Consider the following 13259-nt stretch of genomic DNA (forward strand, 5'->3'; position numbering starts at 1 on the left):
ACAATAAATAGATGTATACTAGTGAGACTGAAGGTTCAAAATGGCAGTGAATTATCTTGTTCTAGAAGGTTTGTCCACATGTTCAGACGGAACTGAAACCAAGTTAGTTCTTTTGCTTGATCCATCGTTATATATACACATAAAACAAGCAAAAACCGCGAAATGGTAATATTTTTATTGACGAAGAATCTAGCTACTATGAGAAAGATAACTTAAGTGATAAAGTCTTTGAAGTGCCCAATTTACCTGAAGCGTTACAAGAAGTACAAAGAAAGTCAGAACGAGTAAGAAACAGGTGATGTTTCGTTTAGTCACGGAAGCATTAAAATGTCCTGATGGAACCTAGTGGAGAGAAGCCATGATGGATGAAATCCAATCTTTCCGTGACAACAATGCATAGAATGTGGTATATGAGCCAGAAAATGGTAGTGTAATTGATAATAAGTGAGTGTTTAAGTTAAAGTATAATAGTGAAAGTAAAATTACATATCGTGCAAGACTACTAGCTAGGGGTTTTATTTAAAGAGAATATATAGAATATACAGAAACTTTTGCGCCAGTAATAAGACATTCTTCGTTAAGGTTGCTTTTTTCACTTTCTATAAAATTAGGTTTGGATATTACTGATTTACATGTTAAAACAGCATTTCTAAATATTCATTTGAAAGAGAAAATATACATGCAATGACCAGGCGGTTTTGATTTAGCAGGTAACAAATGTTTAAAATTAAATAAGGCTATTTAGGGGCTTAAACAGTCTTCTGGGACCTGAAATTATGAAGTAAATAATGTTTTTGGAAAATATTAATTATAAGAAATCAAAACATGAACCTTGTATCTATATGAAGAGAGAAAATAATAAAATAACGGTCGTAGCAGTATAAGTAGATGATTTGTGTTTTCAAATGATGAAAGTAAAACAAGTTGACTAAAAAATGAGCTGAAAAGGAAATTTGTTATTAAAGATTTGGGTAGAATTAAGAAATGTTTAGGTAAGCAAATAGACTTTGATCGAAATAGAGGTTATACTGCTTTGGATCAGAAAACCTATATTATTCAGTTGTTAAACAGATTTAACATGAGTGATGCCAAAGGAGTTAATACTCCAATTGAACCAGTTATCTTTAACAATAGATGATAGTAACAATTGTATTACAGATAAATTTTTTTATCAGAGGCCAATTAAAGGGCTTAATGCAAAAACCGGCTAAAGACCATTTGTTCCAAAAATGAGATTTTCGATTATTTTGACTCAAAAAAATACTCCGCATCGTTTGCTGCATGAGCCGTCCACGTATAATGTATAGTTGGTTGTCTATCCTTACGTGACCCATTCTTGCGCCAAGCTGCTTGTAATTTTATTGAGAAAATCGATCCTATTGATCGCAAAAAGCGGCTAGGTGCTACACATGACCGGTTTTTGCCCCCAAAAGCCAAAAGGTAGTATGAGCTAACCCTACTTTTGTGTGGTGTTGATACGAATATTAATATTACGAAAGTAATACTGGCCGGAATAATACAGGGGGTAAGTATTTTGGTTCTTTTTTGGATTTAGTTATTTATCTAAGGTTGTTTAATGGTTTTTACAGAAGTAGAACCAGCTACTCCTAGTTGTTTAGGAATCACAAGCAACAGACGTGAGTTCCAAAACAAGCATATTACCTACTGCAGAAACCGATTCTACCAGCGACTCCTCCAGCAGCGAAAATAATGAAGGTAAGAATCATGCCTTTTTTAACCGTTCATAACTTCTAAACGACTGAACCGAATTTCTTGAATCAGGACTAACAACAGGTAGAAGATATTTTACGCTTTTCGACTAAATGATCTTTCAAATTAAAAAAACTAAAGCAAAATCGGTTTATCCGTTTAGGAGCTACGATGACACAGACTGCACACTTACACACATTAAAATAAATTTTAAGCCCACTCCGTTTTACATCGAGGGTTAATAAAAAAGCAAAAACAGAAAAAAACTTAATAATTTTACGGGTACAGTTTTAGACGTATTTTTGGGTTTTACCTTGCTCTCTGTATATCTTGTTAATTGTTTTTAGATAATACCAAAACTGATGAATCCATAAGTTCAAAAAAACGAAAGCGTTTACCTTCAGGGTGGAAAAGAAACAGGTGTAAGCTGGCAAGGAATAGTGGTCAGCAGTACATCCCCACGAAGGGAATAGTTATACCTCAGAAAAGGCAGGGACCTAGATGCACATGTAAGAATGAGTGTTTCAATAACTTTACAGAGCTGGAAAAAGAAGAAATTTTTACAAAATTTTATACAAGTGGGGATAAAAATATTCAGGATAGTTATTTAGGTGCGCTTTTGAATGTGAAAAAAGTATCTAGAAGGAGAAAGGATACCATTACCGAAACCAAAAAATTTTCATATAAGTACCATATGAAAATAGGAACAAAAAGTTTTTTAGTTTGTCGCACTGCATTCTGTGATATGCACGCTATTACAAAAAGTCGTGTTCAAAGAATTTTAAATTTTCGAGCTACTGGAAACCTATCTGAAAAAGATGGAAGGGGAAAGCATCATAATCGGCCTAATAAGTAATAAAATACCAGATGTGATAGTCGCTACTCGCTACTCTCAATGAGCACATTAAAAGCTTTCCTTCATGCAAGTCCCATTATTCTCGTAACGAGTTTCAAAAAAGATACCTTCCAGCCGATCTTAACGTAAAAAGAATGCATGAACTTTACTTGCAGAAGTACGAGTCAGAACAATACACTTTGTTAATGAAGCACGAAAAAATTAATCCTAAAATAACCTATGATTTCTATTAGATATAGATATTTTACCGAAAATTTTAACCTGTCTTTTGGATATCCAAGAACTGACACGTGCTCAACTTGCGATGCATTGAAAGTGCAGATAGAGTCTGCCTCAACTGCAACTGAGGAAGAAAAGAAAAGTTTGGAAGTTCAAAAAGAACTTCACTTACGAAAAGCGTCTTTTATGATGATCTTAAAGAAAAAACAGAGCTGGCAAAAGTTGACCCATCTATTGAAATAATCTGTTTTGACTACCAACAACATCTACCTGTACCTGTCTTAACAACAGGGGAGATATTTTATGCACGGCAGATTTGTGTATTTAATCAACTATTCCATTCATGTAAAAAAAGGGTTGCATAGAGACTACCTCGTATTTATGGCATTTTATTAAAAAATATATAAGCGACCAAGTTTAAACCCTTTATATATTTTCTCACAACTACTATCACACCTAATTTATTTATCGTACGCAACTTCCTCTCGACTACCTGTAGCTACTTTATAAAGACTAATTATTTGGTTGCCATAATGTATTGTGCAGTGGTGCGTTGTTTAAACAATTATAATAAAAAAAATAAATCTATATAGTAATGTCTATTATTGTAATTAATTTTTACGTTGGTTAAATTTTGACCGACTAGCAGTTGTTGGAAATCTTATAGAGAAACAGAAAGAGTAAGCAGGAGATACCTCCGATTTTTTTACTATCGCGTAAAAGACCACTTGCATCATTCAGAATAAATAAATGTATTAAATAAAATCACCTCTTACATATCTCTGAATAAAATAAAGACACAACCAAAACACTGAAGAATTTCACCTTCGCATGCATAAAGAATTCCTCGACGTCACGAGCAATCAGCCACTTTGAGCAAAACTTCTTGTAGGGAACCAAGTCCGTCATTGGCGTCATTGTACGGAACCATTAACCACTCGTCTCTTCTTTTTTAATACATAAGTAAATTTCTAGGTTAAACTTAAAAAGTTTGCAAAATTCACTCTTATCTTATCTCCTGATTTGGTGGAAAATGAGCGAAGGTCATGCCAAGTTGTATAAACACATTATCTATCATATCTTTATAAATTATTTAAATTTTTTACCGTTTAATTTAGAAATTATTTATCCGCCCTAAGAGGGTTAAACGGTCCCGCAATTGTTGAAACTATGGCACCCTTAGCAGAAAAAGTTGTCCCAAAAATAAATGAAGTGGAAGAAGGAATAAAAGCTGTATTGCTGGGTCCACCAGGCGCTGGTAAAGGAACACTGGTTAGTTTTTACATATTTAGGGATTATTTTTGTATTTAAAACTAACAGATAGGTATATTACATTTCAACATTTTGCATTAAATAATAGAATTTCAATAGAAAATATAGAAAATAGAAATATTTTGCTTTTTTAGAAAGTATATTACATGCTAACCGTTCCACTATGAAAATAATTTGTTATAGAAGGCTTTTCAATGTTTTTTCTTCTGCATTTCAAAAATATATGTTATTTTGTTTTACAATTTTTACAACTTTTAATAACACCAAAAAAGTTCTAAAAATAAAATTACTAGGATAGTCACGCGATTACTAGAATCTAACAAATTTTATGGGTTACTTTGTATCAAATTATTTATCATTAATATTGATTTTTGTGAGATCCTTTCCATCCAATTCTTCTCAGTCGATAGATTAAATAAGTTCAATTTTAAATGATAGATTCTAGTAGAAGTCATAGAAAGAGAACTAGAAAGTGTTTCACCAATATCATCTGGTTGTAAGTATCTCTCCATTTTTTCATTGAATATTGCTGAATTAGAATGTGACATGTCGTTAGTTGTACTAGTTCTGTGTTGTGCTATAATCCAAACTTTCAATATACCCTCTAGCAAAAAATTGCTACTAGTTATGCTTTCTGTATATTACAATTAAAAAATATAATTATTCACAGGCTCCATTGCTTAAGGATAAATACTGTGTCTGTCATCTCTCTACCGGAGATATGCTGAGAGCTGAAGTACAATCTGGATCATCGTTGGGGAAGAGAATTCAGCAAGTAATAGATGAAGGCAAACTAGTTAATGATGACCTTGTTGTGAACATGATTGACAAGAACTTGGATAAGCCAGAGTGTCAAAATGGTTTCCTTCTTGATGGTTTCCCAAGAACAGTAATCCAAGCTGAAAAGGTAAGCATTCATAACAGAATAGAATATATTTTATTTTTTTTTTCTCTAATGTGGCCAACCCATGCCACTCCATAGCCACTTTGGAATGATATGTAAGACTTTTGCTTACAAAGCTTACAGTCTGGTGTATTTTCAGTGAGAAAGTCAACATTAAAATCCCAAGCAACAAGGATTTGCTTGACTGGGTTAAGTGTGCTTAGTACTCTCTCCATGGATTCTAAAAAGGTGTCAAAATGGCCAGAGGGGCTGTCATATATAGCTATTACAATTAGGTTAAAATCTTTAAGAGATACTCAATAATATTAATTACAAAAATCAATTAAAAATGAGTCATTACATACAACATTAAAAGAAATAGGACATTTACATATATAGCAGTACCTCCTCCACGATTCTGGGACCTGGCTGTAAAGCAAGCTAGTTGGTAAACTTCAATTGAGACTGTTAGGATTTCTTCCTCTATTAGACAGTGTCCGATTATAAAAAGGATGTCCACATTTATGTCTACAGTGCATGCTTCTAATATTCCTATTTTGCTTCTGAGTTATTGTATGTTTAACTGGAAAACGGTTGGATCCACTTTTTTGGCAGTTTTTGAGGATACTTGAACAGTTCACTTTAAAGGTGGAAGGAATCCCATTGTTCAGTCAGCATTGAAGATTCTGAAAAAAAATTAAATCTTACTCTCTCATGCCACAGCTCAGTGTTGTTCATGATTTGGTTAATTTGCTCCAAGGCAACACTCAATTTAAAGGAACCTACTTGCTTGGTATTTGTAATCATTTTTTCGCATGTACATCCTATTCCTCAAAAAACTTTAGGACATCCTTTGGTTCAGTTTTTGGAGCCGGGCTCGACACAAACATCCATTGCTTTCTCTGTGCAAGTTGTAGATTGCTATGATTTTTTCTTCTTTTCTAATTGAGGTTGCTAGTTGCCTCCGGAGAGTCAAGAACCTATATCGTGCAAATCATTATGATTTTAAAATTCAAATTTCATATTTTTCAAATAAACAATACTAATAATTATATTATTCTTTTTCAGTTGGACGACTTGCTTGAAAAGCGCAACACTCAACTTGATGCGGTAATTGAATTCAGGATTGATGATAGTCTTCTCTTCAGAAGAATTACTGGTCGTCTGATCCACTCTGCAAGTGGAAGATCATATCATGAGGAGTTCAAACCTCCTAAGAAGCCAATGACCGATGATGTTACTGGTGAACCGTTAATCAGACGATCTGACGACAATGCCGAGGCTCTTAAAAAGCGTTTAGTTACTTATCATACCCAAACCAAACCTCTTGTTGATTACTACCAAATAAGACATATTCATCACCATGTAGATGCAGCGCAGGCGGCCGATGCCATATTCGCTAACATCGACTCTATTTTCCAAAGAAAAAGAGCAGCCCATAAACTGTAAAAATACAGATATTTTCTGTTCCTCTTTTTGCATTTGCATTTTACACTTCAAGTTACGATTTGTGTATATTTTTGTAATCCTTTGTAAATTTTGGTAATTATTTATTTTTCTAATCTTTATTTGAAAATAGATTCATCATTATTGAATTGTTATTAGAATTTAAATAAATTCAGATCATTTAAAATGGTTTTCATGATATTCCATGTAAGCACAACAATAATTGAGCAGTTATTTGTTCAGCAAAGAAAAAAAATGTGTGCAAGACTACAAATGTATATTCATTTTTTAGAGCAAACAGTTCCTTAACAGGTTGACCGCCAGGCGGTCCTATACAACCGACAGTTTAATAAGTACTTCATGCCAAGGCGGCCCTATATGACCGATTTGATATGGTCTGTGGTATAGTTCCTGTTTTGCCAGAGGTCGTGTAGAGAAGCAGAGGTATTGCAGTATTCGACATATATATTGTTACAATAAATTCTGACCCAAAACCGTAAATATATTTATTACTAATATTCTCATTCATTCACGTATTTTCTAGGCAATGACTTCCTGACACACGATGGGTCCCCCTCCGTTATAAAAACATTAATCGAACTTTCTGGAGACGAGCCGATGTAAACATACCAGTTTTGATACCAATTCGCCGCTCGGTCGCTAGTCCAGAAGGCCATCGACTTTTCTAGTCTAACGGTATTGGGTATATAACAGGACTTTTTGGAGAAAACAGTCAGTCAAAAATAAGCTCGCGCTCGCGTTTAAATTGGAACGTCCGATATATAAATTATGTAATTATTAGTCAGATAAATTGTTGTACAGTGGTTTAATAAATTGATATAAATTATCGTGTTTTAGTAAATTAAAATAAGAACAATAAATTAGAATTAATAGACATAAACATAACAATATATATATATATATATATATATATATATATATATATATATATATATATATATATATCTCAGTTTTCATTTTGGCTAAATAAGGGAAACTGAAATGATATCGAAATTTTGACATATCTTTATTTCTAGTAAAAAATATAAAACTGTAAAAAATATCCATTACAAACTAAAAGACATACAAAAGAAGAACATGAAAGAAATTAAAAATTATCAGTTATTTGAAGTTTATTAAAACAATCTAAACAACGGTGTGGTTGACCTTCACAAGTGTCACAGTATGTTACTACTTTTTTGAGCCGATTTTTTGTTGTTTCCCCGAATTTTCAACCTTTACAGTATTTTTTCAAAGTGTGAGTCTGCATCAATCTCCTTGTAGTTCGTATTTGTTATTGTTCCCTTTCGGAATCATTCTGTGACTCAATGGTCCACACATTAGCTCATGTCAACAATTTTCCTTTGAACGAAGATGCTTTATTTTGTTTTAAAAATCTGAAGTCTATATTTACAAAGTCATCTGTTCACGCTATCAACGAAAATATGCTATTTGTTGTTGAAACTGATGCTTCAGAACACTCAATTGCTGCTACCTTGAGTCAGGATTCTAGAGCCGTTGCTTTCTTTTCATGATTACTTAACTCTAGTGAGCTGAACCATTCTGCTGTGGAGAAAGAAGCATACGCTATTGTTGAATCTCTAAAGAAGTGGCGCCATTTCCTTATAGGAAAGCCTTTCACAATCATTACTGATCAAAAGTCTGTAACATTTATGTTCAACACGAAGCATTCCAGCAAGATTAAAAATGAGAAAATACAAAGATGGCGACTTGAATTGGCACCTTATAAATATGACATTGTGTATCGACCAGGAAAAGACAACCACGCAGCGGATGCTTTATCGCGCAACTGCTCTTGTGCTACTACCACGGCGGCAGGTGCATCAAAACTCACTTCACACTGGACTTTGTCATCCAGGGGTAACACGTATGTTTCATTGGATAAAATCAAAGAATTTGCCTTTCTCTCAAAATAAAGTCAAGACTATGACTCGTGACTGTGGGGTATGTGCTAAAATTAAGCCGAGGTACTTTAAAAGACTGAGGGGCTTTTTTCAAAGCTTATAAAAGCCACATCTCCCTTCGAACGCCTTAGTATTGACTTTAAAGGACCAGTGCCTTCGCATACCAATAATCGTTATATTCTTACAGTACTACATAGATGAGTATTCCAGATTCCCATTTGCGTTCCCATGCAGTGACAGTGCCAAAACAGTAATCAAGAATTTAAATAACTTATTTCATGATGTTTGGAATGCCTTCATACATTCATTCGGATAGAGGGACTCAATTTCTATCAGCTGAAGTCAAAGAGTTTCTCAACTCCAGAGGAATCGCAACAAGTAGAACTACTGCTCATAATCCTCAAGGAAATGGTCAAGTGGAGAAGTTGAATTCTACTGTCTTGAAAGCTATTTAACTGGCCTGTGAATTACATGAAGCACCTATTGAGAGTTGGGAACAATACCTACCTGTCGTTCTACATTCCATTCGTTCACTGTGGTGTACGGCAACTAACTGTACGCCGCATGAAAGGATGTTCGTGCACGCACGTCGATCTCCAAATGGGAATACAATACCGTCATGGCTAGCAGAATCTGGGCATGTCTTGATGAAAAGGTTCGATCGGAAGAACAAGTACCAGCCTATCGTAGAGGAAGTGGAGGTAATAGAGGCAAATCCTGAATACTCTTTTGTTAAACTGAAAGACGGCGGGAGACCACAGTGTCTAATCGTCATCTGGCTCCGTGTGGACGAGGTGAAGGGGAAATATACCAATAGAATAGAATAGAAAAAAGCTTTATTCTCAGGATTCACAAGTTACACACAAATATAAATTGTCAATAGAGAGAATGGTGTCAATTATAATTTGTAATGGTTGCTGTAACAACCTACACTTAACATAAAAGTAATATTAAAATATAAGGATAATAACAGTGACATTTAGATTCAGATAAGAGCTCTCAGTGTCCCTGCAGGTCAGCTTGAAGGTATTCTTCCACTTTGTACGGTTCAAGGTGTATGAGCAACTGTTGAACAGACTTTCTATATTTATTTATGTCAGTTTCTATTTTGATGCTATAAGGCAGTTTATTAAAGAATTTAATACAGGTATATTCTGTGGTTTTCTCAGATGCTGTTAGTCTGTGTATTGGTATATTATAGTTTATGAGATTGTTTTGTGTATTAGTATTATGGTTTGTTATGTGTTTCAAGAATTTATGTCTATTTTAAAAAATGAAAAGTAAGCATTCATATATGTATGTTCCAGTCATTGTTAGTATGTCGTTAGTATGTACCAGGTCAAGAATCAGTGTTCGTAAAAGACCCACATGAGTTACATTCGAGTCTTAGTGATTCCTCATCCACTACAACCACGCAAAACATGCAGCCCCTGGCAGATACATCTACATCTCCCCCTCCACAGGATTCATTACTTCTTGAAGAACCCCCAATGAGTTCTGAATAGAGGTTATCGCCTCCTTCAGCACTACCTAGAAGATCTGAAAAAAATCGTCATTTACCACGGTATTTGGAAGAATATAGTGTGGGAGAATGATGTGATATTAACCTCCTTGGTATTGCTTTGGCTGTAGACTTCGAATATTGTAGGCAACTTTATGCTGTCAGTGTTTGACAGAAGTCACTGTCACTGCCATATTAATTTCTATTGTTTTTGTTAACATTATGTGTACAATTTATGTTGATTAAAACCTTATATCCTAGGCTTTGCTTTATCATTTCAGCACTTCTTTGCAAAATCGGTTCTTTATGGCTATAGCAATCCAAAACCGTTTTCAAAATGCTCACGGGTGGCCATTAAGAACTTCTACAGTGAGAAAAAGGTTGAGGTAATTTGGTCTAAGAGTTCGCTGTCCAGCAACAGGACCTTTCTTAACAGCAGCACATCGACAACGTCGATTTGAGTTTGCTAGAGACCATAAGCATTGGATGATAGAAGATTGGAAAAATGTCTTGTTTAGTGGATGAGTCCAGTATGGTTCTTTATGGCTCAGACGGTCGCATTAAAGACGAAGACGTGGGGAATGATATGCTGCTTGTGCTCGAAGACACATGTTGCTCTTGTAGAAGGCTAAGTAATGTTTTTGGCCGGAATTTCATTCGAAAGCCGTACTGAACTCTTATTGTTAGCAGAGCGTTGAATCTTCACCCGATACATTACCCAAATTCTAGACGAGCGTCCAATGCCTTTTGATGGGTTTGTGGGCGAAAACTTTATTTTCATGCAAGCTAACGCGCGGTCACACGTAGCGAGGATGGTAATGCAATACCTGGAAATCGTCGTTGTGACAAAAATGAATTGGCCGGCTCAAAGCCCAGATTTGAACCGGATTAAGCATGTTTGGGACAAACTCAAACGAAGAGTAAGAAACAGAATACCTGCTCCAATAAATCGTGAACAGCTTCGGTTGGCACTCATGGAAAAATGGGAAGATTTTCTTCAAGATAACATCCAGAATTAGATCAATTCAATGTCAAGTCGAATGAGAAGTGAAATTCAAAATAGAGGTGGTAATTTTCAAACTTCCATCAATGTACTGTTTGTTTGATCGTGTCCGACAGTATTGTTGGCTAAAATTTTAAGAAAATTTGATAAATGGTAAAAAGAATAAAATTTTAAAAAATACTCAGATTGGATAAAACTATGCCTTGTTCAATGTCTATGGGCTCGTCTTTTTCCCCTCTTTTCAACTATCTTTATTGTAACTTTGGATCTATTTGCGTTTTCAAGCGACTGCCCAAAAACCAAGGTAAATCTTTTGCACCTCCTCTAATTTATATATATTAACTTGATTATAACCGAAAATCTTTCATTTTGGTTAAAATGGCTGAATATCGAAAAAATATAAGCAAAGTGAATAAACAGTTTATAAATATAGTACAATAGACTAGTTTACAGCCGTTTGGACTGTTTGACGACTCTAAATGGTGACCGCTCTGTAAAATTTTAAGAAAATTTGATAAATGGTAAAAAGAATAAAATTAAAAAAAAAAATACTCAGATTGGATAAAACTATGCCTTGTTGGATGTCTATGGGCTCGTCTTTTTCCCCTCTTTTCAACCATCTTTATTGTAACTTTGGATCTATTTGTGTTTTCAAGCGACTGCCCAAAAACCAAGGTAAATCTTTTGCACCTCCTCTAATTTATATATTTGATTATAACCGAAAATCTTTCATTTTGGTTAAAATGGCTGAATATCGAAAAAATATAAGCAAAGTGAATAAACAGTTTATAAATATAGTACAATAGACTAGTTTACAGCCGTTTGGACCTTTTGACGACTCTAAATGGTGACCGCTCTCTAAAATTTTAAGAAAATTTGATAAATGGTAAAAAGAATAAAATTTTAAAAAATAATCAGATTGGATAAAACTATGCCTTGTTGGATATCTATGGGCTCGTCTTTTTCCCCTCTTTTCAACCATCTTTATTGTAACTTTGGATATCTTTGCGTTTTCAAGCGACCGCCCAAAAACTAAGATAAATCTTTTGCACCTCCTCTAATTTATATATTTGATTATAACCGAAAATCTTTCATTTTGGTTAATACGGCTGAATATCGAAAAAATATAAGCAAAGTAAATAAACAGTTTATAAATATAGTACAATAGACTAGTTTACAGCCGTTTGGACCTTTTGACGACTCTAAATGGTGACAACTCTGTAAAATTTTGAGAAAATTTAATAAATGGTAAAAAATATGAAATTTAAAAAAATACTCAGATTGGATAAAACTATGCCTTGTTGGATGTCTATGGGCTCGCCTTTTTCCCCTCTTTTCAACTATCTTTATTGTAACTTTGGATCTATTTGCGTTTTCAAGCGACTGCCCAAAAACCAAGGTAAATCTTTTGCACCTCCTCTAATTTATATATATTAACTTGATTATAACCGAAAATCTTTCCTTTTGGTTAAAATGGCTGAATATCGAAAAAATATAAGCAAAGTGAATAAACAGTTTATAAATATAGTACAATAGACTAGTTTACAGCCGTTTGGAGCTTTTGACGACTCTAAATGGTGACCGCTCTGTAAAATTTTAAGAAAATTTGACAAATGGTAAAAAGAATAAAATTTAAAAAAATACTCAGATTGGATAAAACTATGCCTTGTTGGATGTCTATGGGCTCGTCTTTTTCCCCTCTTTTCAACCATCTTTATTGTAACTTTGGATATCTTTGCGTTTTCAAGCGACCGCCCAAAAACCAAGATAAATCTTTTGCACCTCCTCTAATTTATATATTTGATTATAACCGAAAATCTTTCATTTTGGTTAAAATGGCTGAATATCGAAAAAATATAAGCAAAGTAAATAAACAGTTTATAAATATAGTACAATAGACTAGTTTACAGCCGTTTGGACCTTTTGACGACTCTAAATGGTGACAGCTCTGTAAAATTTTGAGAAAATTTAATAAATGGTAAAAAATATGAAATTAAAAAAAAATACTCAGATTGGATAAAACTATGCCTTGTTGGATGTCTATGGGCTCGCCTTTTTCCCCTCTTTTCAACTATCTTTATTGTAACTTTGGATCTATTTGCGTTTTCAAGCGACTGCCCAAAAACCAAGGTAAATCTTTTGCACCTCCTCTAATTTATATATATTAACTTGATTATAACCGAACATCTTATATTTTGGTTAAAATGGCTGAATATCGAAAAAATATAAGCAAAGTGAATAAACAGTTTATAAATATAGTACAATAGACTAGTTTACAGCCGTTTGGACCTTTTGACGACTCTAAATGGTGACCGCTCTGTAAAATTTTAAGAAAATTTGACAAATGGTAAAAAGAATAAAATTTTAAAAAATACTAAGATTGGACAAAACTACGCCTTGTTGCATGTCTATGGGCTCGTCTTTTCCCCTCTTTTCAACCATCT

At 34.0% G+C, this 13259-nt stretch overlaps 1 protein-coding gene and 1 long non-coding RNA gene across 4 annotated transcripts; both read left to right on the top strand.

Moving 5' to 3' along the window:
• Positions 1-1202: 1202 nt before the first annotated feature.
• On the top strand, positions 1203-2211 carry LOC140452226 (uncharacterized). The gene is made up of 3 exons (XR_011952154.1): positions 1203-1525; positions 1590-1716; positions 2058-2211. It is a non-coding gene; the product is annotated as an uncharacterized lncRNA (long non-coding RNA).
• A 1593-nt stretch (positions 2212-3804) lies between these two features.
• Positions 3805-7233, top strand: LOC140452174 (adenylate kinase 2-like). Of its 3 annotated transcripts, none has more exons than XR_011952147.1 (4): positions 3805-4057; positions 4728-4964; positions 6009-6482; positions 6679-7233. XR_011952147.1 is itself a non-coding variant. In XM_072546277.1 (3 exons), the coding sequence occupies exons 1-3, from the start codon at positions 3956-3958 to the stop codon at positions 6387-6389; spliced, it is 720 nt and encodes a 239-aa protein (XP_072402378.1). In that variant the 5' UTR covers positions 3805-3955; the 3' UTR covers positions 6390-6573. The 3 variants fall into 3 exon arrangements, 1 of the variants encoding a protein (XP_072402378.1); XR_011952148.1 differs by having other exon boundaries at positions 6931-7233; XM_072546277.1 differs by lacking the exon at positions 6679-7233 and having other exon boundaries at positions 6009-6573.
• Positions 7234-13259: the final 6026 nt, after the last annotated feature.

Source organism: Diabrotica undecimpunctata, chromosome 10 (assembly GCF_040954645.1).
Source record: "Diabrotica undecimpunctata isolate CICGRU chromosome 10, icDiaUnde3, whole genome shotgun sequence".
Lineage (NCBI taxonomy): Eukaryota > Metazoa > Arthropoda > Insecta > Coleoptera > Chrysomelidae > Diabrotica > Diabrotica undecimpunctata.